The 27,136-nt window shown below is 38.0% G+C and overlaps 1 protein-coding gene across 4 annotated transcripts in view; it reads left to right on the top strand.

Moving 5' to 3' along the window:
• The window catches only part of LOC101027285 (lysosomal-trafficking regulator), a 223,919-nt gene that overhangs the window by 90,501 nt on the left and 106,282 nt on the right, over nt 1-27,136 (top strand). For all 4 annotated transcript variants that reach the window (XM_018263118.2, XM_018263117.2, XM_018263120.2 and 1 more), the window contains exons 14-25: nt 1,730-1,890; nt 2,691-2,881; nt 10,826-11,071; nt 15,174-15,347; nt 15,742-15,891; nt 17,564-17,701; nt 19,230-19,428; nt 21,311-21,442; nt 22,219-22,855; nt 24,671-24,848; nt 25,685-25,854; nt 26,646-26,876. In XM_018263118.2, coding sequence (XP_018118607.1) covers nt 1,730-1,890; nt 2,691-2,881; nt 10,826-11,071; nt 15,174-15,347; nt 15,742-15,891; nt 17,564-17,701; nt 19,230-19,428; nt 21,311-21,442; nt 22,219-22,855; nt 24,671-24,848; nt 25,685-25,854; nt 26,646-26,876 — 2,607 coding nt within the window. The remainder of the gene's footprint in view (nt 1-1,729; nt 1,891-2,690; nt 2,882-10,825; nt 11,072-15,173; nt 15,348-15,741; nt 15,892-17,563; nt 17,702-19,229; nt 19,429-21,310; nt 21,443-22,218; nt 22,856-24,670; nt 24,849-25,684; nt 25,855-26,645; nt 26,877-27,136) is intronic.

Raw genomic sequence — 27,136 nt, 5'->3', positions numbered from 1 at the left:
TCAGTTGGGTCTGTAACTCCAAGCAATTTGCATCTTTGCAAGACAGTAGTTGCATGGAAAGTTGTATGTACTTCTGGCTTTAATTTACCAATATCATTTGCTACTAATAACAGAGTCTTTAAAGACTGTCTGTCTTCGTTGCAATTCAAATAATTCATGTCTATAGACATTATTTTCTATAGACCCATAAATAAAAGCTTATTAGCAGGTTTTTGAGATTCTGGTAAACTAAGGCTATCAATACATTAGAAAAGCTCATATTCATCACACATTGTAATTATGCAAAGTAAGCAATGCCTGAATTAGCCTACATTTACTATTGCTGATTTCCAACTCTAATGTGGACATAAAATAGTAATGTCACAATATTCTAAATACTGTGTCCATATTCATAGATAGAAATATTTTAAAAGAGACTATCTGTTTCATTACCTATTCGTGGTCGCCATTCTGTCTATGGGATCCTCAAAGCAACTCTCAAAAGATCTGAAAACAAAGATTGTTCAGTATCATGGTTTAGGGGAAGGCTACAAAAAGAGGTTTAAATTGTCAGTTTCAACTGTAAGGAATTTAATCAGGAAATGGAAGGCCACCGGCACAGTTGCTGTAAAACCTAGGTCTGGCAAGCCAAGAAAAATACAGGACCGGCATATGAGAATGATTATAGACAACTCAAAGATCACCTCCAAGACCTGTAAGAACATCTTGCTGCAGATGGTGTATCTGTACATCGTTCTACAATTCAGCCCAATTTGCACAAAGATCATCTGTATGGCAGGGTGATGAGAAAGAAGCCCTTTCTGCACTCACGCAACAAGTCGCTTGTTGTATGCAAAAGCTCATGTAGACAAGCCACAGTCCATTTGGAACAAAATGCTTTGGACTGATGAGACCAAAATTTGTTATTTGGTCATAACAAAAATCTCTTTGCATGGCGGAAGAAGAACACCGCATTCCAAGAAAAACACCTGCTACCTACTGTCAAATTTGGTGGAGTTCTATCATGCTGTGAGGCTGTGTGGCTAGTTCAGGGACTGGGGCCCTTGAAGACGAGGGTCTGATGAATTCAACCCAATATCAACATTCTTCAGGATAATGTTCAAGCATCATTCACAAAGTTGAAGCTACTCAGGGGTTGGATATTCCAACAAGACAATGACCCTAAACACACTTCGAAATCTACAAAAGCATTTATGCAGAAGGAAAAGTACAATATTCTTGAATGGCCATCACAGTCCCCGACTTGAATATCATCGAAAATCTATGGGATGATTTGAAGCAGGCTGTCCATGCTCGGCAGCCATCAAATTTAACTAAACTGGAGCGATTTTGTATGGACGAATGGTCAAAAATACCGCCATCCAGAATCCAGACACTTATCAAAGGCTATAGGAGGCATCTAGAGGCTGTTATATTTGCAAAAGGAGCCTCAACTATAGTATTGATGTAATATCTCTTTTGGGGTGCCCAAATATATCACCTGTCTAATTTTGTTATGATGTATATTGCGTAATTTCTGTTTATCCAATAAACTTTGTCTCTGCTGAAATACTACTATTTCCATAAAGCTTATATATATGTTATATATTAAAAGGAAGTTGCTACTTTGAAAGCTCAGCCAATCATAAACAAAACTCCAAAGAATTAAGAGGGGTTCACAAATGTTTTCATGTGACTGTACATATAACTTTATAGTATTACAAACTGTGTATCTTGATTTCAAAAACAGGAAACAAGAGATTTCAGTGGAATATTCTCAGCCACGAAAAGCAAGTTTATCATCAGATAGCAACAAAACCTACTGCATGATTGGCCATTACACATCGGCACAAGAAGAGAGTTTTCATTTGGCAGGAAGATTGTATTTGGGGAATTTGCTTCTTTTTAATGGTGAGATTCTAAGAATTTAACATTCTATACTTTCCAGGATGATTTTGCATTTTTAAATGAAAATTGAGAACCATGGTTATTTATATATGATGCCTTTTTATGCCATAAACTAAAATAGCACATTTTGTAGTCTTTATCGTGATCATTTATTTACAGCATTTATACAGCACTTCACAATAATAGTTTTAAGTTAGTAGCATTAAATTATACCCTGATGGTCAGAATTACTCCTGATTTAAGTAAACTGTAATCTATAAAATGTAAGTAAAAAATTTCTAAATACTATCCTACTGCAGATATTTTAGGCAACTTCAGCTCATGCATGGCTGCAGGTACAAGCATAGCTTTAAGTCCGTGTATGCTAGTCATTGAAGTACAGGACTTGACGTAGTTTCCTGTGTTGCCAGTAAAGTTGCACAACATAGATCACAGTGGAACTATCTGCAGAGTGGACATGAATATCATTTTCTGCAGGTGCTGTACATTTTATGGTGGGTAGTGAGTAAAAGGTTAACATTTGAATGCCATAGATATCCTTTTATGTTGTGTTGGGGCTACTTGTCATATTGATTTAAATTTTCTGTGATGGATGTGAAAATCTTAATACAGAACTGTGGTAATACAGGAAATGTATGACCTCCGCCAACAATAATCTGCTGCCCCTCAACCAAGGCCCAGCACAGCAGAAGGTTGAGAATGCGAAATCATTTATTTTTGTGCATACATAATGTTATGTTCACTCAGACAGGAAGTTTATATCACTTAGAATTTTATGTTTTTCTTTTTTTCTACATACATAGGTGCAAGAATCGGTGCAGCAGAAGCATTCGATTTATACTGTCGAGGTCCAGATTTTACCTCTTTAATGCCTTGTAAATATGGTAAAACTGTTTTAGACTATTCCAAGTATATATCTAAAGAAATTTTAAAGAATGAAGAATTAAAAGCCCTTCTAATGAACAATAAAGAAATTGATACTGGTCCTCTGATTGTAAGTAATCAAAGTTTTTTTTTTCTGTCTTGGGTGCTAAACAGCAAAGTTTGGTGTGCTAGTGTGCTTACAGCAAGTTTGTCACAACCTGCTTTACTTTGCAGTTTTCCCTCTGTTTGAGGGGGTGGGGTTTGATTAGTTGCACCTGAACAGACTGTATAAATAGAACCCCTGGCACTCCAGTGGAGCTTGCTCTAGTGTTAGCTTCTCTTAAGTGTTTGCTCGTTAAGTGGGGGATCTGTAAGTGGAGTTGAAAACTAAAGGAGGTTCAAACTAGGTCAAAAGTTTTGTTCTAAACCCTCATTTTTATTTTATATATTTTTATTTTTTCCTGTTTTGATCTGTAACTGGGATAATGAGTGCTAGCAAGATTGAAGGTCTGACTCAGTGCACAGTCTGCCATATGTATGCAGATTTGGAACAAGAGATCCAAAATGCTTACCTCTGTGGTGGTTGTGAGCAAATTGCCACTCTGGAGGCTCAAGTTAGAGCACTAGAGCAACAAATTGCAACACTGCGGTCGATTGACAATCTTGAAAGGAGTCTTTTGCTCACTGAGCAGGACCTAGCGGGGTCAGATAGTTTGGGGGGAACAGAACAGCAGCAGGATATTGAGGCAGCTAGCTGGGTGACAGTTAGAAAATCTAAGGTGGGCAAAAGGAAAATGGAGGCTGATCCGGAGATTATACATCGCAACAAATTTGCCAGATTGTGTGAAGATGATGGGAGTATGAACTCTGGATTGGCAATTCTAGATGGGGCTGATCTCTCTAACAGCCGGGAGACCAGTTTCTCTAGTAGTGGTGGGGAGGAGAGTAGAGTCAGGCCTAAGCAGATTGTGGTTGTAGGGGACTCAATTATTAGGAAAGTGGATAGGGTAATTTGTCGTCCGGATCGCTACAACCGAACAGTTTGCTGTCTACCTGGTGCCAGGGTTCGGCATGTGGTTGATCGGATAGACAAATTATTGGGTGGGGCTGGGCATGACCCAGCTGTTTTAGTGCATATCGGTACTAATGACAAAATAAATGGTAGATGGAAGACCTTAAAGGACCAGTAACATCAAAAAAAATTTTTAAAAAATTCGTTAGTACACAACGAAAAAAAACACATACACAAATTATACTTTAAAAAAGCAAAGTCTTTTTTAAGAAATAACTTACAGAAACTCTGCTTCCTGTCTTCTACAGAAACGGCGAAAGGGCGACCATCCATTGAACGGTGCTTGATTTCTCCTCCCTGGCTCTCTGCTGCTGGATCCTTCAGCTGACACATTCTGTGCTTTCTGTAGTGCAGCGGCGCTTCCAGCAGGAACTTGAGGCGGATCTGCGGTGCCGGTGTTCCTATGGGCCATGTTCTCTCTCTCTCATTGCTCTGCATCCAGCTGACTACAAGTCCCTGCGTCCCACTGCCGGTAACGCTTTCGGAGAAGCTGCCCAGCAGATGGGACGGATGCATGGTGGGACTTGTAGTTTTGTCGGTAGCTGCGAAGCGCCAGAAAGAAACAGTTGCAGCGGGTGCGCGCAGCTGCGAGGGCTCTAGGACGCGCTACTGGTTGTCCCAGCAAACCCCCAAATACCTCCGGTCCCCCCTAAATACCTCGGCACCCCCTTCCAAGTCTTCTTTCTCCCCTTGCCACGCAGCTGCCCTACAGGGAACTGACCCGGACTCACCTCCCTGGGCGGAGGGGGATCTGGTAGGGCCGGAGCTGTTACAGCAGTGATAGAGAGAACATGGCCCATAGGAACACCGGCACCGCAGATCCGCCTCAAGTTCCTGCTGGAAGCGCCGCTGCACTACAGAAAGCACAGAATGTGTCAGCTGAAGGATCCAGCAGCAGAGAGCCAGGGAGGAGAAATCAAGCACCGCTCAATGGATGGTCGCCCTTTCGCCGTTTCTGTAGAAGACAGGAAGCAGAGTTTCTGTAAGTTATTGCTTAATAAAGACTTTGCTTTTTTAAAGTATAATTTGTGCATGTGTTTTTTTTTGTTGTGTACTAACGAATTTTTTACAAAAAATTTTTGATGTTACTGGTCCTTTAAAGAATGATTTCAGGGATCTAGGCTCTAAGATCAAGGAAAGGTCTTCCAATGTCATCTTTTCTGAAATTTTGCCTGTGCCACGTGCAAGTTTAGGAAAACAGCGGGAGTTTAGGGAGCTAAATGCGTGGCTCAAGTCTTGGTGCAGGAAGGAAGGGTTTGGGTTCCTAGAGCACTGGGCTGACTTTTCGTTGGGGTACAACCTATACAGCCGTGACGGTTTGCACCTCAATGGAAGGGGGTCCGCGGTGCTAGGGGAAAGAATGGCTAAGAGGTTGGAGGAGTGTTTAAACTAGGCAAGGGGGGGTGGGTGAGATAAAGGATTATGGGGAAGCTAGTGTAGACGGGGCAGTGGGGTTAGAAAGGGGTCATGGGGGAGGAGTGAGGGGGGCATACAGTTTACCAGCTAAGGAGGTCCCTCTGTTACAAGGAAAACAGAATAATACTAACTTAACGTATAATTCTTCACTAAGTAATGCACATTTCAAAAGTAAAAGTAGTAACCTCCGCTGTATGCTGGCAAATGCACGGAGTTTGTCAGGTAAAATGGGAGACCTAGAATTAATTACATGCTCTAAAAATTATGATATAATTGGTATCACTGAGACCTGGTGGGATGAAACATGTGACTGGATTGTGAATTTAAATGGTTACACCCTTTTTAGGAGGGACAGAGGGATTAAAAAGGATGGAGGAGTGTGTTTGTATGTAAAGCCTGAATTAAAGCCATGCGCTAAAGAAATAAAAATAGCTGGCACTGGTGAGGGTGTAGAATCACTCTGGGTAGAGATTTTGACTGGGCAAAAGGTAACAAAAAGAATTATCATTGGTGTATGCTATAAACCACCTCGTATAAGTGTCGAGTATGAAGGCCAGCTACTCTTGCAGATACAAGCGGCTTCACAGCTGGGTCAAGTTGTTGCTATGGGTGACTTCAATTATCCAGACATTGACTGGGGTAATGGGGTTGCTAAGACAGAAAAAGCTATTAGGTTTGTAAATATGCTGAATGACAACTTTTTATTCCAGCTCGTTCAAGAACCTACTAGGAATAACTCTCTTTTGGACCTTGTAATAACTAACAATACTGAACTCATCTCTAACATTTGTGTGGGTGAGCATTTAGGGAATAGTGATCATAACATGGTCTCCTTTGAGATTCTGTTGCAGAAGCAATTCTATAAGGGAGTAACTAAAACACTAAATTTCAGACGTGCAAACTTTGACAGTATAAGGGCATCTCTGCAACAAATTAAGTGGGATATGCTTTTCACAGGGTTAAACACAGAACAAAAATGGGAAGTCTTTAAAATGCTGCTTAATAAATATACTTGTCAGTATATTCCACTTGTAAGCAAGGAACGCCGTTGCAAAGCAAAACCTTTTTGGTTCAATAGAAGCGTTGGTGTTGAGGTGGGTAAGAAAAGACGTGCTTTTAAGGCTTTCAAGTTAGCTGGTACAGCCGAAACATTTATAAGGTACAAGGAGGCCAATAAATCATGCAAAGAAGCTATAAGGCAAGCTAAAATTGATATAGAAAAGGATATTGCAGCAAGCAGTAAAAAAAATCCAAAATTATTTTTTAAATATGTTAATAGTAAAAAAATGAAGCAGGAAGGGGTGGGACCCTTACTATCAGAGGGGGGTCAGCTGGTTGATGAAAACAAAATAAAAGCGCAGATTCTGAACTCATATTTTTCATCTGTCTACACAAATGAGGAACCAGTAAGTGAAGGTTTCCTTCTTAACAGTCCCAATTCTAGTAATACAACTAGTGATGCATGGTTCACACATGAAGAAATTCAAAAGAGACTTGAACATGTTAAGATTAACAAAGGTCCAGGGCCAGATGGTATTCATCCCAGGGTAATTCGCGAGCTTAGCTCTGTGATTGCCAAACCTCTTTACTTAATTTTTCAGGATTCATTGAGATCTGGCATAGTGCCGAGAGACTGGCGAATTGTGGTGCCTCTATTCAAAAAAGGATCCCGTTCTCAGCCTCAAAACTATAGGCCAGTTAGTCTGACGTCAGTGTTAGGAAAGCTTTTCGAAGGGTTAATAAAGGATAAGATACTAGACTTCATAGCAAATCATAATACTATGAGTTTGTGCCAGCATGGTTTTATGCGTAATAGATCTTGCCAGACTAACTTAATTTCTTTTTACGAGAATGTAAGTAGAGATCTCGATTCTGGGATGGCAGTGGATGTGATTTACTTAGACTTTGCTAAAGCATTTGATACAGTGCCACACAAAAGGTTACTGGTTAAATTAAGGAATGTTGGCCTGGAACATAGTATTTGTACCTGGATAGAGAACTGGCTAAAAGATAGACTACAAAGAGTGGTGATAAATGGAACATTTTCTAATTGGACCAGTGTTGTTAGTGGAGTACCGCAGGGCTCTGTACTAGGTCCCTTGCTTTTCAACTTGTTTATTAATGACCTGGAGGTGGGCATTGAAAGTACTGTTTCTATTTTTGCAGATGATACTAAATTGTGCAGAACTATAGTTTCCATGCAGGATGCTGCCACTTTGCAAAGTGATTTGTCTAAACTGGAAAACTGGGCAGCAAACTGGAAAATGAGGTTCAATGTTGATAAATGCAAGGTTATGCACTTTGGCAAAAATAATATAAATGCAAGTTATACACTAAATGGCAATGTGTTGGGAGTTTCAATAAATGAAAAGGATCTAGGGGTCTTTGTAGATAACACGTTGTCTAATTCTGGGCAGTGTCATTCTGTGGCTACTAAAGCAAATAAAGTTCTGTCTTGTATAAAAAAGGGCATTAACTCAAGGGATGAAAACATAATTATGCCTCTTTATAAGTCCCTGGTAAGGCCTCATCTGGAGTATGCAGTTCAGTTTTGGACTCCAGTCCTTAAGAGGGATATAAATGAGCTGGAGAGAGTGCAGAGACGTGCAACTAAATTGGTTAGAGGGACGGAAGACTTAAATTATGAGGGTAGACTGTCAAGGTTGGGGTTGTTTTCTCTGGAAAAAAGGCGCTTGCGAGGGGACATGATTACACTTTACAAGTACATTAGAGGACATTATAGACAAATAGCAGGGGACCTTTTTACCCATAAAGAGGATCACCGTACCAGAGGCCACCCCTTTAGACTAGAAGAAAAGAACTTTCATTTGAAGCAACGTAGAGGGTTCTTCACAGTCAGGACAGTGAGGTTGTGGAATGCACTGCCGGGTGATGTTGTGATGGCTGATTCAGTTAATGCCTTTAAGAATGGCTTGGATGATTTTTTGGACAGACATAATATCAAAGGCTATTGTGATACTAAGCTCTATAGTTAGTATAGGTATGGGTATATAGAATTTTAATTAAAAGTAGGGAGGGGTGTGTGTATGGATGCTGGGTTTTCATTTGGAGGGGTTGAACTTGATGGACTTTGTCTTTTTTCAACCCAATTTAACTATGTAACTATTAACAAATGTTTTTATATTTGAATGTTGTAAAAAGTGGTTTGGGCTACAAAACTGCCATGTAACAGTTATAAAGTCAGACTGAAAGATGAATAGTAGAATCAACCATTGTTTTTTGTTAAAGTTTTTTGGTTCAGTGATGGGTCAGAAAGTGGAAGATTATAAAGGCAAATACTTAAAACCATAAAAAAAAAGACCCTTTGAAACAGTGCTTAATTAGGCCCATCTATTACATGCTATAACTTTTTGTAAAGGTGAGTTCCCCTTTAAGTTACTGTATCTTCATTGATTAGAATGAAAACATATTAACCATTCGTACTCCTTACACTGGAGATTTTATTCAGCTTAGTTCTGATGAGGGAAGAAACGGGGCTTACAGTAGATGCATAAATGCAAAAAAAGCTATGGTCTTTTCATGCATTAAACTATGCCTTCAAACTTTGCTGTCTGTTGAAATAATAAGGGGCACATTTACTTACTTCGAATATCGAAGTCGAAGGATTTAGCGATATTCGTTCAATCGAAAGATCGAAGGAATAATCATTACAGTATATCGAACGCTTAAATCCTTCAAATCGATCGAACGATTTTCCTTCTATCAGAAATTGGCAAGAAAGCCTATGGGGACCTTCCCCATAGGCTAACATTGATGTTCGGTAGGTTTTAGGTGGCGAAGTAGGTGGTCGAAGTTTTTTTTTAAAGAGACAGTACTTTGACTATCGAATGATCGAATAGTCGAACAATTTTTAGTTCGAATCGGTCGATTTGAAGTCGTGGTCGAAGTAGCCAATTCGATGGTCGAAGTAGCCAAAAAAATACTTCGAAATTCGAAGTATTTTTTATTCTATTCCTTCACTCAAGCTAAGTAAATGTGCCCCTAAGTATTTTAACCTCTTTTTTAAATCTCTAATGTTACTCAAAATAGTGCCGTCAGTGATGTTCTTTCTATATCACAAGTTCAAAACTGCAGCTTAGACCAGCTATTTCCTGGTCTAGCATGAAGCTCTGCTTCCTATACTTTTCTTTCTGAGCTTTCCTTCTCTCTTGACCATGAAGACAGTCAAAGAGGTGTCTACTGCACATGCCTGACAAACAGGATCAAGCATGCACACACACAGGCACAATTCACAGAGCAGTAGTCTATATGATATATGACAAGGGGATGGATAAGGATGTTGGCAGTCTCTTGTGTGAGGAAGGTTCAAATGAGAGAAATGTTCTTAAAGGGATACTGTCTTGGGAAAACATGTATCAGCTAATAGTGCTGCTCCAGCAGAATTCTGCACTGAAATCCATTTTCAAAAGAGCAAACAGATTCTTATATTCAATTTTGAAATCTGAAATGGGGCTAGACATATTGTCAATTTCCCAGCTGCCCCCAGTCATGTGCTCTGATAAACTTATCACTCTTTACTGCTGTACTGCAAGTTGGAGTGATATCACCTCCTCCCTCCCCCCCCCCACCCCTCAGCAGCCTAACAGAACAATGGGAAGGTAACGAGATAGCAGCTCCCTAACACAAGATAACTGCTCCCTGGAAGCACTTAGTAGTAAAAGCCAAGTCCCACTGAGACAGTTACATTAAGTAGGAGAAATAACAGCCTGCCAGAAAGTAGTACTGTAGTTGGGAAACTGACAAAATAGTCTAGCCCCATGTCAGATTTCAAAATTGAATATAAAAAAAATCTTTTTTCTCTTTTGAGAAATGGATTTCAGTGCAGAATTCTGCTGGAGCAGCGATATTAACTGATGTGTTTTGGAAAAAACATGTTTTTCCATGACAGTATCCCTTTAATGTGAAAGTGACATGATTTAGTAAGCATTAGAATGTGGAGAATGAAGGACAGAGTAGAGTCAAAGGTAACTCATAAGCAGCTGACTGGGGTTGTATTTTTGTTCTCCACAGTTATGATGTCAGAAAGCGAAACAAAAGTCGAAGGTGGGAAGATGACCAGTTCTGGTTTGATAATTTTTTTAGACAATGCAAAGTTATAAATTCAATTCAGAAATTGCTGTTAGGCAGTCTGTGACACAAGCTAAAAGTTAGGGAAAGACTGAGGATGAGAGGTAGATTTGAGTGTCATCAAAATATAAATTATACTGGCCCAAATGAGCTCATCAGCTGACAAAGAACAAAGGTGTAGATTAAGGATATGAGATATCCAAAAACAGTGGCAAAAGCTGCAGATAGATTGAGCAGAATTAAAAGAAAGTAGCGAGCCCTGAAGGACTCTAAGCTGCACACCACTGAGTGATAGTGTTTTCAGGTACTCGCGCACCTGAACACCTCCTGCCTCATAAGATAATTTGTTGTTAACTCTGTACTTTGTAGCTAGTTTCTCATCACAATAAGAAATATCAGACATGCTGGGTGATTGGGCTTCTATGATATAATTGTAATTTATGTCGAAATTCTGTGAAATAAGATATTAAATAAAAATCACATGTTGTGTTTCCTTAGGAAAATTTGGCTGTTGCCTACGATGTTTGCAGTCCATCTCAATATACCATCTATGAGCCAGTCATTAGGATGAAAGGAAGTATAAAGACTGCACCTTCACAGAGGCCATTTAGTACAAAAGATGTTACTAGCAACATATTGGATTCTCAAGCCTTAAAGATGATACAACCATCCATCCTAAAAAACATTCAAAGCATTTTACATGAACTTGGAGGCATCGGATCATTTGTCTTTCTCTTTGCAAGGGTAAGGAATAGTTTACACTACATCTAATATAGGTCAATCTAAAAACAACTGGACTTGCTGAGTAATCAATGAAGACGTTTCACTACTCATCCGAGCAGCTTCTTCAGTTCAACTGACTGGTGTGGGAAGTTCTCGGCATATAAACTCTTCCACTTATCCATTTACAATGGCACATTGTAACTCTTCAAAGAGGTGACATCTGAAGAAACTCACAGAGGTGTTGATTCTGTGTAGTTGTGATAGGATTATCCAATGTGTCATGCAACTCCTAGATACAGGTGTTACTTGTGAGAGTTGCATGAATGGATGTGTGAAGTGTTCTGAATCCGCCGGGGTACAGATGTTAGAACAGCATTGTATGTAGCAGACAGGTGGTGTCGAAGGCCCCCACCTCTGTTTAGAGATGGTCTCTCCACCTTGACATGAATCGCCTCTTTCACGCCTCGTTCAAACCAGCGGTCTTCTTTATCCAAGATTTGGACCTTGCTGTCTTCAAAGGAGTGTCCCTTGTCTTTTAAGTGTAGAAAGACAGCTGAGTTTTGCCCTGTAGAGTTCTCCCTCCTGTGCTGAGCCATTCGCTTGGAGAGCAGTTGTTTTGTCTCCCCAATGTATAGATCTGTGCACTCCTCGCTACACTGGACTCCATATACCACATTGCTTTGTTTTTCTTTTGGTGTTGGATCCTTTGGGTGTACCAGTTTTTGTCTCAGTGTGTTGCTAGGTTTGAAAAACACAGGGACATGGTGTTTGTTGAAAATCCTCCTGAGTTTCTCTGACACTCCAGCTACATATGGGATGACTATGTTTCGCCTGCTATGTGTCTCCGGGCGGTTATTTCTATTGGTGTTCCTGTTGGGCTTGGTTGCTGCTGTTTTGACAAAGGCCCAGTCTGGGTAGCCACATGCTTTCAAAGCTCCTCTGAGATGTTTTTGCTCTTTGTCTTTGGACTCTGTATCAGTTGCCACACATTCCGCCCGGTGGTGCAGGGTTTGAATGACACCCAGTTTGTGTTCCAGTGGATGGTGGGAATCAAACAACAGATATTGATCCGTATGAGTGGGTTTCCTGTATACTTCCGTCTTCAAGTTACCCCCCTCTTGGATACAGATCAAACAGTCCAAAAAAAAGCAAGTTTGTTCTCGTGGACATCTTCCCTTGTGAACTTGATGTTATTGTCCACTGAGTTAATGTGTTCTGTAAAGGCCGCCACTTCATTGGATCTGATTTTAACCCAAGTATCATGCACATACCTGAACCAGTGAGTCGGTGTAGTTCCCTGGAATGTAAGTAAGGCCCTCCTTTCCACTTCCTCCATGTACAAGTTTGCTACAATGGGAGAGACTGGAGAACCCATTGCACAGCCATGTTTCTGTCCATAAAAAGGTTCTTGTACTTGAAGTATGTGGTGTTAAGGCACAAATCTAGCAACACACAAACTTGGTTGGGACTGAGCTTAGTTCTCCTGCTGAGGGTGTTATCATGTTGCAGTCGATTTCTTACAGTCTCAATTGCCTCTGTAGTAGGTATACATGTAAACAATGAAGTGACATCATATGACACCATTGTTTCTTCTGCCTCTAGTGTAACACCGTGAATCTTGGTTACAAACTCTTTGGCATTCTGGATATGATGCACTGTATTGCCTACCAACGGGGCTAAGATGTTAGCCAAGAATTTTGCAATGCTGTATGTCACTGAATTTATGCTGCTGACAATGGGTCTTAGTGGGGCTCCTTCTTTGTGTATCTTGGGGAGTCCGTATAAGCATGGTGTGGCTTCCCTGGGATACAGACGGTGGTATAAAGTTCGATCAATGGCTTTCTCCTTTTCAAGTTGTTGTAGGCAACCTATCACCTTTTTCTTGTAACCACTGGTTGGGTCTTTCCCTAAGGGTTCATATGTATTGCTATCACTGAGCAGAGTGGTTATCTTGCAGTCATAGTCAGTTGTGTTGAGCACAACTGTGCATCGCCCTTTATCTGCTGGCAGGATAGTGATGTTCGGGTCCTTACTCAGAGAGCTGAGTGCTCTCCTCTCTTCTGTAGTAAGGTTAGAGGGAGGTGTTCTGGCACTTGACAAAGCAGCTGACACTTTTAGCCGGAGTTGTTCTGCTTCTTCATTTTTCAAGTTATTATTTTTGATAGCAGACTCTGTGGCTGTGATGAGTTCAACTACTGGTATGTGTTGTGGTGTCACTGCATAGTTTAACCCCTTGGCTAACACATCCTTTTCAGGCTGGGTTAGTACCCTATCTGATAGGTTCCTAACCCAAGTGTCTTTGGTGTTCTTTGGTGTCTCATCTTTCTGCCTCCATGTTAGTTCTTCAGTCCTTTTCCAACTGCTGCTTCGTGACAGTAATGTGGTGAATTTGCTTATTTGTCGCTCCTTACTCTTAATGTGTTGAGCAATCTGTGCATGTTCAACGAACACAACCACCCTTCCAGAGTTCCATCAGGCAGTTCTTTTGCCAGACTCCATTTTAGATTTTCGACTTTCTGCTTAAGGGCATCAATGGTAAAGTTGATCTGTCTGACTCGTTCATTTAGTAGATGTTTTTGGGCTTTTTGTAAAATCTTGTTGGCTCTGTGACTTTTTTCTGTGGAACCCAGGCGCAGGCTACAAGGGGTGAGACCCTGATGTCGGCATCTGAGATTAAAGCGTAGATGGTTTCGATAGTCTGCCACTTTTCTAGCTGTTCTTTCATATTCCCGAACCAGTTTTAGAGTATTCTCTCCAAAATGAATGGCAATATGACTATGAAGATTTTCATTCATCCAGGTCATAGTATATCTAGTATAGGTCAATCTAAAAACAACTGGACTTGCTGAGTAATCAATGAAGACGTTTCTTTGCACCTGTCTGCTACATACAATGCTGTTCTAACATCTGTACCCCGGCGGATTCAGAACACTTCACACATCCATTCATGCAACTCTCACAAGTAACACCTGTATCTAGGAGTTGCATGACACATTGGATAATCCTATCACAACTACACAGAATCAACACCTCTGTGAGTTTCTTCAGATGTCACCTCTTTGAAGAGTTACAATGTGCCATTGTAAATGGATTAGTGGAAGAGTTTATATGCCGAGAATTTCCCACACCAGTCAGTTGAACTGAAGAAGCTGCTCGGATGAGTAGTGAAACGTCTTCATTGATTACTCAGCAAGTCCAGTTGTTTTTAGATTGACCTATACTAGATATACTATGACCTGGATGAATGAAAATCTTCATAGTCAGTTTACACTACACTTTTTTCTTTAAGCAATAAGTGGTTATATTGCTTTCCAACATCACTTTTTTTTGCTAAGCTTTTCTCTTTGAACTCTATTTAAAATAACACAAGAACACATAGCAGTGACCTTATGTTTCTAAATCCATGTACAACCATTGCACACAGCAATTTTGGACATTCTGCATGCTGGATTCTTTCCTTAATTAAAAATGTGGTGTCAAACACCCAAAGTTGCCCCTTATTACTCAGTCTGCCATAATAACAGCTGTTCTACATTAATGCATTTAGAGATATAAAAAATACCTAGTAGTAATTGGAATTGCTGAAGCATTTGCTTCAGCTTTCAAACATGCAGACATTTTAATGCTTTAAACGCTTTTAAAAATACTTTTTTCCTCTGAAATATCTTAGAAATCTATATACATACTTTAAGGGGCAGATTTATCAAAGGTCAAGGTGAATTTTCGAATTAAAAAAAACGAATTTCAAGCTATTTTTGTGTAATTCGACTAGGGTATTGTACAAATTATATTCGAATTTGCAAAAAAATTAAAAATTTAAATAATCGAAATTACTGAATATCTTTCAACCTTCTTCATGGTGGCTTTGCATTTGCTTGCTCCAGGTTTATAACTTTTTAATAAATAGATTTGCCCTGCACATATAACACAGGACTCAAGTTCAGCTTGTGGCTCACACTATATCCTCTGTATCGAATTTGCAGTATATGCAAAGTCATTAATGTGGAGTTTGCATAGCTGTATTTTTTTTTCCAGTACAACAGGTATGTTCATTGTTAAACAAGTATTGTTTTATTAAACACTGAATTATTTTTCTTAGAATATTTTCTTCTTATTGTATTAGATGGTAGAAATCAGCAGCTCAGAAGAGACCCAGTCCTTGGGATTACGCATACTTCTGACTTTAACAAAGTGCAACCAACAGAGAATTCAAGAGAGTGAAAACTGTACCATTTACTCAATTATACATCAAGTGTTAATAAGACCAAAATGCATTGTTGGGTTTCATGTTTTAAAGGTGAGTAAAACCATACATTTGTAATGTCAGACCAGTAATGCAGAATTGCGATCCCCCAGGTACTGATATCACTGTATTTTCATAACTAAAGCCACACAAAATTGCAGACTGGACTGCTCTTGGGGTTTCCTCTGGGATTGTGTAGCAGCCCCACTGCTTTTTTATTTCTGGGCCCTTCTAGTACTGAAAATACAGCAGCTTGGTTTAAACTAAGAACCATCACCAAAAGATCAGGTCCTAGGGATCCCATTTCTACATTCGTTATAAATTTGGAGCTGACTTCTAGTATCACTTTAACAGCATGTCAGTGCTTGGCCCGATAGGTAGTTTAAGTTATTTTTTTTTTTTATCGTTTGTATGTATGTTTATTTGTTTCATTATTTAACCTTTTTAGACTCTCTTCGAGGGTTGTACTGGAGATCAAATGCTCAACGTGTGTGAGTCTGGACAAATAAACCTCAATGTAGAGTCCATTGCTGTCATACAAGATGTCGGGTTATTAGAACATTTGCTGCTAGATTGGAAGATCTGGTCAAAGGCAGAGGTATTTTTTGATGAAGTTTACTTTGTTTATGTTGATGCAAGTTTGTTTTTGTGTGATGACATCTAAAAATGATCTTAACTTCTCAGGTTTTATGGAGAAGCAGATGTGTGCAGGTTTGTTTAAGGGATTTTTTTCATGAGATTGTTTATGTTCATCAGGGACTTTTAGATTAGCGTAATTTAGACCAAACATCTTTCTGAATTATTTAAAAGGTAAAATCTATATATATATATATATGCACCTAATTCAGTTTTGGGATTTGGTGAAAATACTGACTAGTACCAGTTTATATTGTCTGGAAAATAACATTTGGTGACTTCAACTGTCCAGTGCTTTAAAGATTTGAAATTTTGTGATTTAATGAAACAATTATTAATTAAAATCTAATTTCCAGATGAATCAGGGTAATGAATTAATTTGCCTGAATACTAAGGATTGAGCTGAATCTCAGTCTTACAAAAGTATTAAATGTGCAGTGTTCATTGGTTTTCCTAAGAATCGTTTAAGCAGCAAAATGGGACACAAAGGTTCATGATTCCTCTGTGAAACTTTTATATTTTCACACAGGATAGTTATGATTAACATCATAACCTGCATACATACTACCAGAATCACAGAGAAATTTTCAGTTTTCAGTAGCTGAAAAAATATCTCCCCAACAAATATACATCAAATATTAAGGCAACTAAGTCATCAGATATGGCCTTGTTTGATGTAGCTTGTTTGAGGACCAATTCATGGACACTATTTGTATACACATTTTTCAACTACTCTTTGTCACCAAGTTTGAATGCCACAAGCAAGCTATTTGTGTGTCCCAACTTAATAGGATGAAAGCATATGCAACATGTGAAGTGTACTTAACATACATCGTTTGCAGTTGTGCAGCTTTTGTTAAAACAGAATGCTTTGAAACTTGTGTTTTGAGGCATTTGTTTTATAACCACAAATTCTTTAATTATCACATTCCTTTATATAAGGCTTAGAGAAGTAAATACCCATGATATCCTTGCACAGAAATAAATTACTGCAGTCGATATACATAATTAAGGCTTCTTTACCAACACAAGATGTAATTGACCACCAGCGTGCAGTACACTGGTATTTTGCATGCCATGAAAAAGCATTCAGTATCGGGATCTGGAGTTTCGAGACACCTGGTGATCCTTTGTTTGCCTATCATGGATGTCCATGTGTCTCCACTGCATGTGGCTTTATCTGTTTACAGCACTACTTGAGACACATCTCTCTGCACTCCGTTCTGGGTTAGCAGACATGCACACCACGACAAAGTATACTTTAGTCAAAAAAATGGTTTAATACATCTGTTTTTTGCAGCTTGCCCACTAGTGATAAAAAAAAGCCTTATCATTATTATTATTAATAAATGTGTATATTTATTATATACATTGGGGTATATTTATCAAAAAGTGAAGTTAGAGATTGCCACTCTCCATTCATTTCTATGGGATTTTTAAAAGAGTATTTATCAATGGGTGAAAATGAAAATTCATACTCTGATAAATATGCCTTTCAAAATCCCATAGAAATGAATGGAGAGTGGTGGAATTTCACACTAGAGGACTGTGGCGATCTCTAACTTTTCTTTTTGATAAATATACCCCAATGACATAAAAGAAATTTAACTTCTGTTCTCTCTCTTGTTCTATAGACAGGTGTTTGGAAAAACCTTTTGGCTGCATTGGAGCTTCTTATAAGAGATAACCACCCACATCAAATGTTTAACATACAACAGTTACTGAAAGGAAGAGTGGTGCATCACTTCTTGCTTGCTTGTCAAGTTCTCCAGGTTGTTTTTACATGATTTTACAAATCATGCTTTAACTGGTAGCCTTAAATTGTATTTATTTTTTATGTATATTGAGAGAATTGACTGTGCATATGCTGCTACATGTATGGGATCTATTATCCAGAATGCGCCGAACCTGGGGGTTTCTGGATAAGGGATCTTTATGTAATTTGGATCTTCATACCTTAATGCTACTAGAAAATCATGTAAACATTAAAGAGATACTGTCATGAGAAAACATGTTTTTTTCAAAACGCATCAGTTAATAGTGCTACTCCAGCAGAATTCTGCACTGAAATCCATTTCTCAAAAGAGAAAATTTTGAAATTTGACATGGGGCTAGACATTTTGTCAATTTCCCAGCTGCCCCTGGTCATGTGACTTGTGCCTGCACTTTAGGAGAGAAATACTATCTGGCAGGCTGCTGTTTTTCCTTCTCAATGTAACTGAATGTGTCTCAGTGAGACATGGGTTTTTACTATTGAGTGTTGCTCTTAGATATACCAGGCAGCTGTTATCTTGTGTTAGGGAGCTGTTATCTGGTTACCTTCCCATTGTTCTGTTGTTTGGCTGCTGGGGGGGAAAAGGGAGGGGGTTGCTATCACTCCAACTTGCAGTAAAGAGTGATTGAAGTTTATCAGAGCACAAGTCACATGACTTGGGGCAGCTGGGAAATTGACAATATGTCTAGCCCCATGTCAAATTTCAAAATTTTCTCTTTTGAGAAATGGATTTCAGTGCAGAATTCTGCTGGAGCAGCACTATTAACTGATTCATTTTGAAAAAAAACCCCCAATAGGCTGGTTTTGCTTCCAATAAGGATTAATTATATCTTAGTTGGGATCAAGTACAAGCTACTGTTTTATTATTACAGAGAAAAAGGAAAAATTTTTTAAAAATTTGGATTATTTGATTATAATGGAGTCTATGGGAGACGGCCTTTCCGTAATTCAGAACTTTCTGGATAACGGGTTTCCAGATAACGGATCCCATATCTGTATAACAAGTTAAAAGTATGAATAATAACTGACTGCAAATAAAAAATGTCAGTATCTAAAATTACCCAAACAGAGTGTGCATAAAGGGGAAGTTTACCCCTTTTTCAACTTTAATTTAACAAATAGGGCTTGCATTGAACATAAATGTTGCCTATTATAATTAAGAAAGAGTTGTGTTTTTTAACTCAATTGTGCAAAATCTGAAATTGAAGCTAGAGATACATTGTACTTTCATATGGATCAGCAGTCCACTAAGACGCTCTCTGTATAGAAAAACCCTACCTTCCCCAAGCTGCAGGCTGTGAGATAAGAAGAAGCTCATTATACAGTGGGTTTCTCAGTGTACTGCAGATTTGTTTTACCTTGTTGTTAATACAGGAAGTAGAATCTGACTTTTGCCTTTATTTGGAAGAACATAAAAAACCTTGGAATTAATAAATAATTAGAGATAATATAAACCATTTCACATCTCTCACACCCCTTCATTTACAAATGTTTATCTCTGTAAAACTTTTTTCTATGTATTTCAGGAACACAGGGAAGGACATCTTACCTGTATACCACAAGAAGTTTGTTTGTCGTATATAAAAATAATCGAGGAAGTGCTTGGATCACCTCCAGATCTGGAAATACTGAAGCTCATATTTAATTTTCTTTTAGCTGTTCACCCAGCAACCAACACATATGTGTGTCACAATCCAAGCAACTTCTTCTTTTCATTACATATAGGTATAGTTATCTTTTTAGACAAATACAAGAGGTCCTCTGCACTCAACCCATTATCAATATAGTTAGGAAATTCTGACATTTGGGGGCACATTTACATAGCTCGAGTGAAGGAATAGAATAAAAAATACTTCGAATTTCGAAGTGTTTTTTGGCTACTTCGACTATGGAATTGGCTACTTCGACTACCACTTTGAATCGAACTATTCGAACAAAAAATCGTTTGACTATTCGACCATTCGATAGTCGAAGTACTGTCTCTTTAAAAAAAAACTTCGACCCCCTACTTCGCCACCTAAAACCTACCGATCATCAATGTTGGCCTATGGGGAAGGTCCCCATAGGCTTTCCAAGGTTTTTTTGATCAAAGGAATTTCGTTTGATCGATTAAAATCCTTTGAATCATTCGATTCGAAGGATTTAATCGTGTGATCGAACGCTTATTCCTTCGATATTCGACCCTTAGTAAATGTGCCCCTTTTTGTCTTAAGCTAATAAAAAATGCATTACCCTTTATACAAAACAGGAAGTGTTTGACAAAGCTGGCCAGCTTAAATATATTGCAATATATGGACAAAGTCATCCCTGGTATGGCCAGTCCTACAGTAAACTTTCATCTGATTCATTAAGAATTCTATTACTTCATTACCTGCAACTTATGTGCTGCTTTCAAGGTTAAAACTCCCAAACATGGTTGCCCTTTTATTGGTCACCACTGGGATCACCTGACTATAGCTGGAAAGGGTGTAAACTACAACATGAAGGTGGCCACTGCTTCTCTATAAACTATGGTTTTACAAATTAGTGGTGAGCACAACTTTCCCTTATTTCTTATACTCAAAGCACTGCGTATCTTGACAGCGCTATATAAATAAATGATGATGATGCTCCTCTTTTTCACACTGTCAAACTGCGGCAGGCTATCATTTGCCCTTTAATATGCTATATGCTATGTCACTATATGCGATATAGCTCATTTTAATTTCAGAACCATTAATAAAGATTCTTGTCATGTATACAAATGCATCTAAAGAGAGAGTGAGTTTGTAGGTGCAGCACCAAGGAATCCAGGAGGTAGAAAAATTAAAAATATAAACCTTTATTCAAGCATTTTAAAATGGTAGTATGAAAAAGCATGCCCCACACTAAACAAAGGGCTGTTCACTTTGAGTGAACAGCCCTTTGTTTAGTGTGGGGCATGCTTTTTCATACTACCATTTTAAAATGCTTGAATAAAGGTTTATATTTTTAATTTTTCTACCTCCTGGATTCCTTGGTGCTGCACCTACAAACTCACTCTCTCTTTGGAAGCAACCGTTGGGATCTTCGGTTTTGTGACATGCACAGGTGAATCCTAGTACCTGGTAAGTGCTCCCACTATTTTTTGCAAGTTTTGTATATACAAATGCATCTGAACCACAATTATGGCTTAAATTTTCTTGTGTACCCCTTTGGGTGAATTTAATGAGCTTAAGGCCGAACACATATTAAGTATAGTAGCAGGCATCTCCACACTGATCAGGATATAAGAGCTGTTGTCGTGTAAAGCCTACTACTAGATATTGCTCACCATTTGTTACAGCTTACTGCAAAGACAAAACAAAAAATCACATCATGCTAAGTCTTTAGAAGTGTGTATATCAAACCAGCAGAAAAGGCATTTGCAGTTAGATTTAAACAAGCAGTAAGACTGAGAAGTGGCAATTAATATAGTAGAAAATATGGTAAAAATGTTCTGCACAGTCAACTTAAGTTTAAGAGGACAGTGGGATTGTTGGGGACTGGCCTGTTCATGCATGGTATGTGTCTAACATGAAAAATACCTTGTATTTATTTGTTTATCTGACACTGTGACAAAGTTAAACTTTTTTTCCTCTTGACTTAGATGGAAAGATATTTCAAGAAAAAGTTAAAACTATTGTATACCAAAGACACTTTAGCTGTGGTGGAAGATCAAGTGTTAGTCCTGGCTTTCCAAAAAGGACTCCTTCAGACATTTCAGATACACTGCCCAAAGGTAAAAATAATATTTGTTTGATATGCAGTTGTGTTAAAACATAAAAACTATTTGGTTAAATAAAGGTGATAAAATAAGACAAATATAATGCATGGTTTATGTTTTGTAATTTAAAGAAATATAAATGCAGACCTTGCATGTGGAAAGAATAAGTACACATCTACAGCTATAATTTGCTCAAATGCCTAAAATTACCGTCAGATGCACCAGACCAGGCACAAATGATTAGAACATTGTTAGAGAGAATCTTGGAAGAACCTGGCTTATTTAAACCTCAGACATTTACTTTTGTTTGCTCTTTGCTTTTGAAATGTGTGATATCAACAAGTCTACATTGTTAGAACTCTCTTAGGCCTTTAGATTGAATGTTATAGGTGCCAATGAGTCTGGAAAGGGATTTTAAAAAGCATTCATTATTCCACATCAGTGACCAGGACTTCTGGGACAATGTACTCTAGACAGAAACCTTTTAACTTTTTTTTAACCTGCTTAACTGCCAGTTGATCCAGAGGATCTGGAACTGTTAGAAATGACTATGTGATTGGAGCAATACTTGGTATTAGGACCAATGGCATACTTCTTTTTTTGTTCAGTTTATAATTGTATCCTGTTTCAATGAAGATTAAATATTGATATTTCCACCTAAATTAAAAAGAAATGGGGTGTACATGTTTTACATAACTTGTCTTCTGAAATTCTACACTTCTGGAAAAAAGTACATTTTTTTAGATTGCTGTTAATTAGTAACCATTAATACTGTTAATTCTCTCTTTTAGTCTGGGATGGCTCAGTATTTTCCTCACAGCAGCGGCCATGTCTTTCAGTAGTTGGGAGGTCACGTTCTAGAAGCCTACCAACCTCCCTTACTACTTCACCTGTTCTGCCTCCGAAACGCTTAGGAGGAAGCCTGGGTAGAAGCACCACTGACATGACAGATGATATAGAGAATTATCCAGCAAACCAGAAAGGAACTGGTAGTGTTGCTGGGAGTTCAGAGACCCTAAGAAGGAGAGAAGATCAATATATTAGCAGCTGTGAGTCTGCAAAAACGGTCTGTGAATCTGAAGTGCTTCCTGTTGATGTCGCAAACATAGATTATTCAAAAGAAGATGGAGAATTATCAGTGCTACAGTTTACAGAAAATAAAAATGATGAAACAGATAATAAATCAAGCTATGCTAGTAGCACAGATGAAGTTTTGCAGCGTCCTGATCACTTGAAAGGAATTTATACCTTCAAAAGAGGACAAAGCAATATTACAAGCCTAGGCCTAGGTTTTCCTTCTAGTGGGCCATCATCCACTCCAGGATGGGCAAATCTTTCTGATAAAAAAGGTTCTGATGATTGGGATATGTTCCCGTTCTCTCCATTTTGTGATCCGGGGCAGATTAATACAGGCAATGTGGATGAAAGGTAAATTTTGTATACTTCATATACCATTTACTTGATGTGCTGGAAACATAAAGTACTTTTAATATCTATATTTTCCATCTTGTGCTCTATAGCCATTTAATGCATTTTTTATTGTTTTTTTCATTATAGTTCTAAATTGGTAACTGCAGGGTGATGGAAAACTCAAATGGGATCACCTTTACTAGATACAGTATCATAATTATCTGTCATAATATATAATTACTGCCATGGTTTGTCTGTAATTTACTAATTAATAGACCTCCTGTGGAGAAGATCACTGGAACCTAAGTTTGCTGTGATATATGGCACCATGTCTAAACATTTATCCTCCTCTTACCAACTTGGCCTTCCTTTCAGTCAGAAGGGTCTGTTTTATAGATGTAGGTATGTTAGTCTTAATACCAACAAAAAGATTTGGAACTCTGGGTTATTTTAAAAACATATCTTTATTTCCATAAAGATAGATGAAAGATTTCATTTTTGTTTTTTAAATATTGCTGGGGCATTGTAAAACTGATATGAGTAGATCAGATGCAGTCTACTATTTTCTGCCAAAGTCATTGAACTTTGGTAAAGAATTTATTTTCCAAAAGCAATATTTTACCAAAAAGTGATCATTCTCATGATGCTCAAAATGAAAGCTCATGCTTACTGATATCCGTGTGAAGCACAGAATCAAAGATGCAGCAACAGGTAGGAAACTTTAATGAGGACAGTCGTAGCTTTAAAGGGATACTATCATGGGAAAACATTTTTTTTTTCAAAACGCATCAGTTAATAGTGCTACTCCAGCAGACTTCTGCACTGAAATTCAATTCTCAAAAGAGCAAAAAGATTGTTTCATATTCAATTTGGAAAACTAACATAGGGCTAGACATATTGTCAGTTTCCCAACTGCCCCCAGTCATGTGACTTGTGCCTGCACTTAAGGATGGAACTACTTTCTTGCAGGCGGTTATCTCTTCTACTTAATGTAACTGAATCAGTCTCAGTGGGACTTGGCTTTTACTATTGTGTGTTGTTCTTAGATCTACCAGGCAGCTGTTATCTTGTGTTAGGGAGCTGCTATCTGGTTGCCTTCCCATTGTTCTTTGGTTAGGCTGCTGGGGGGAGGGGGGTGATATCACTTCAACTTGCAGTACAGCAGTAAAGAGTGACTGACGTTTATCAGAGCACAAGTCACATGACTGGGGCAGATGGGAAACTGACAATATGTCTAGCCCCATGTCAGATTTCAAAATGAAATATAAAAAAATCTGTTTGCTATTTTGAAGATGGATTTCAGTGCAGAATTCTACTGGAGCAGCATTATTAACTGATGCGTTTTGAAAAAAGCATGTTTTCCCATGACAGTATCCCATTAAGCGCTTGTTCATATGCCCCATCTGTGCTCGTTCACTTGCATAGCATTAATATGCTAATTAGTGACATAGGTACCAGGCATGCACTAAAACACTTAAAGCAGCAGCATTCCTCACTACTGTTTATTGCCAATCTTTGCATTCATGTAGGAGGAGGAGGAGCCCCTTTCTATAGAGGGAAAGTCCAAAAGCTGTTTATCTAGTAAGAGGCCCCTTTAACCATTAATTCAATTGATAAAATACATTTTAAATTATATTTGAAAAAATGTTTCATTTTACTTTGGTAGGGCTTTGCAAAAGTTGAACATCCCCTTTTCGTCTGAGTTAGCTTAGCAACCAAAGGTTTAAATTAGAATAAATTATGTATCTTATTTTTATTAGTATGGTCATCTTTTTAATGATGATAGGGGTCCAGATTATATTTGCAGCTTCAATCCGGCTTTTTTTTTTAAAGATCCATGGATGATTGCATTACTCATATTTGTTGTGGCCTTTACGATCTCCTTCGAGGTGTTCTTCTAACCATGCCAGATATCATGCTAGGAGATGTTCTTGACCGTGTAATACAACCTGAGATCTTGATAGTTTTGGTTAATCATCCATCTCCCCTGATACAACAAGGTGTTTTAAAAGTAAGTATTACTATCTTTATAATGGGTAACTAATTATATTCATATTTGTGCATATTGTTTCTCCAAAGCATGTCTTCCAAAGTGGGAGCAACATCTATTATTAACATCCAACCAGATGGTTGCTGTCGTTATTCTCGTGCCACTTTACAAAATACTACTGCAGATTAATTAACTGGACTGCGGCTTTCTCAGATTTTATTATTTGCACAAAGTCAAAGTGAAGAGGCCCTAACTGGATTATTACACAGTTTCACTCTTTAAAGCAGTTGTATACTGCCGATACCAATTAGCTTTCTTTGTACATATGTGCCCAAGAGCCAATGTTTACATTTTAAATGTTTATTTCGCTTGTATAAATCACTGTAGTGTAGTATTGGTTATGCTGGTGGGTCACCAGAAAACAAATTTAAGGTGTAATTAGGTCATAGGTCACAGTATTTTTGAATGTGGCTTAGCAAAGTATTTTAAAAAATAATAGCAAATATTGCAGATTACCAAAATACTAGTATATGACAACCATTTCCCTGTAGATATCAATCACGTTTTTTTTGTTTTTACCAAAATGTGTTGAAATTATGAAATGTCACCATGTAGCTGGCCAGTTTAAGGATTTGCTGACAAAAGGTTGCAGTTTTAGCCACTCATTGATTCACTGATGTATCTAACTCAAACTTCAGGACTAAGGCAAAAAACCTTGATTTTTGAATCATCTCTCATCTTTCCATGAGTATTCAGTTATGCTCTTAATAGCAGTTACCTAAATTATATAAAGTTTGTTGTTTATCCAGATTTTATATCAGAGTAGCATGTAACTATTGCTCCTTCCTGTTTTTTAGCTTCTAGATGCATACTTTCACCGTGCATCAAAAGATCAAAAAGAAAAGTTCTTCAAAAAGCATGGATTTTCCTTATTAGCCAATCAATTGTATCTTCATCAAGGAACTCAAGGAGTGATTGAGTGTTTTTTGGAAATGTTTTTTAGCCGACCCGTTGGAATGGATGAAGAGTAAGTGTGGAAATAATTTCGCCTAAATGATACATTCCAGCTGCAGGAGCAGTCTTTATTAATATAGATTGCTCCATTAAGCTGCAGTGCTTATTACTCAACATTCCCAACTGAAATATCTGGCATCTGGCCACCTGTTATTGTAACAGGCATTGCCCAGAAACAGCATGCCCTGATCTGCTCAAATATAGCATGTGAGCCATCATGCCTCATCATGTTTGCAACCTTAAATCAATATGCCATTAGCAATAGTACAAAGTGTGGTATATTTGGGGCATGGACCTGCTTCCTCAGACTCAGGACACAAAGTATCTTGTAATATCACAGCAGAAAAGAGAGATAAATAAATTGAAGACTGAAGGCCTAAATACCTGTTTTTATACTGCACATTGTATTCTATTTCTATTTTTTTAATCTATGTTTATCAGACAGTGTTTTTGATCTTCTGTAGAGTCCGTTCTCTTTTACCCTTAATTTTACATTGTTTTATTACAGTAGAAGTTGCAGAAATTGACAAAGACAGTGGAAAATATTTAAGAGGGCATATCCCTCTGTGTTAGGAAAGAAGATCTAGGCATTATGGTCGATATTAATTTTTTATAGTATTTGTCGTACAAAATATAAATGGTGGGATAGTAAAAATTGGGGTATTTACTTGTGTTGGCTGTGTTTTTTATGTATAAGAAAAGCACTGAATTAGGGGTATATATTGTGATTCTTGCTTTAAAATATATAAAAAAATTTGAAAATGTCAAGTATACTTACATGATTTAACTTATTTTTCTCAACAGATTTGATGTGGAAGACATTAAAAACACAAATAGTTTCCGGAAGTGGAGCATGATTCCTGTACTGGGGCTACTGGAGAATTCTTTATATGATATTACATTACTACATAATTCTTTCTGTCTTTTGCTTCAAATTCTCAACTCTTGCCCAAAAGTTGCAGATATGCTAATTGATAATTATTTGTTATATGCAATTTGTAATACATTAGCAGCTTTAGGAGGAATTGAAACAAGGTATGTGAGGGCTAAGATCAATTGTTTAAATAACATTGCAGAAAAATACAATGCAGAAAAATGACTACCGGTACTATGTATTCAGATATTTCTTTCTAGACCTTGGATTTATTTGTTTTATTTTCTTATGGGTCTTTTTATTAAACATTCTATTTAGAACAGCATTTTGATTACATTATACATCTACAGTCAAGAACAATGAAATGCCATACATATTTACCAGGCAAAGAACTTTACAGAAGCAGGATTATAGTGCCAAG

The sequence above is a fragment of the Xenopus laevis genome, chromosome 5L (genome assembly GCF_017654675.1).
Source record: "Xenopus laevis strain J_2021 chromosome 5L, Xenopus_laevis_v10.1, whole genome shotgun sequence".
Lineage (NCBI taxonomy): Eukaryota > Metazoa > Chordata > Amphibia > Anura > Pipidae > Xenopus > Xenopus laevis.
This window is presented reverse-complemented; position numbering and strand designations above follow the sequence as displayed.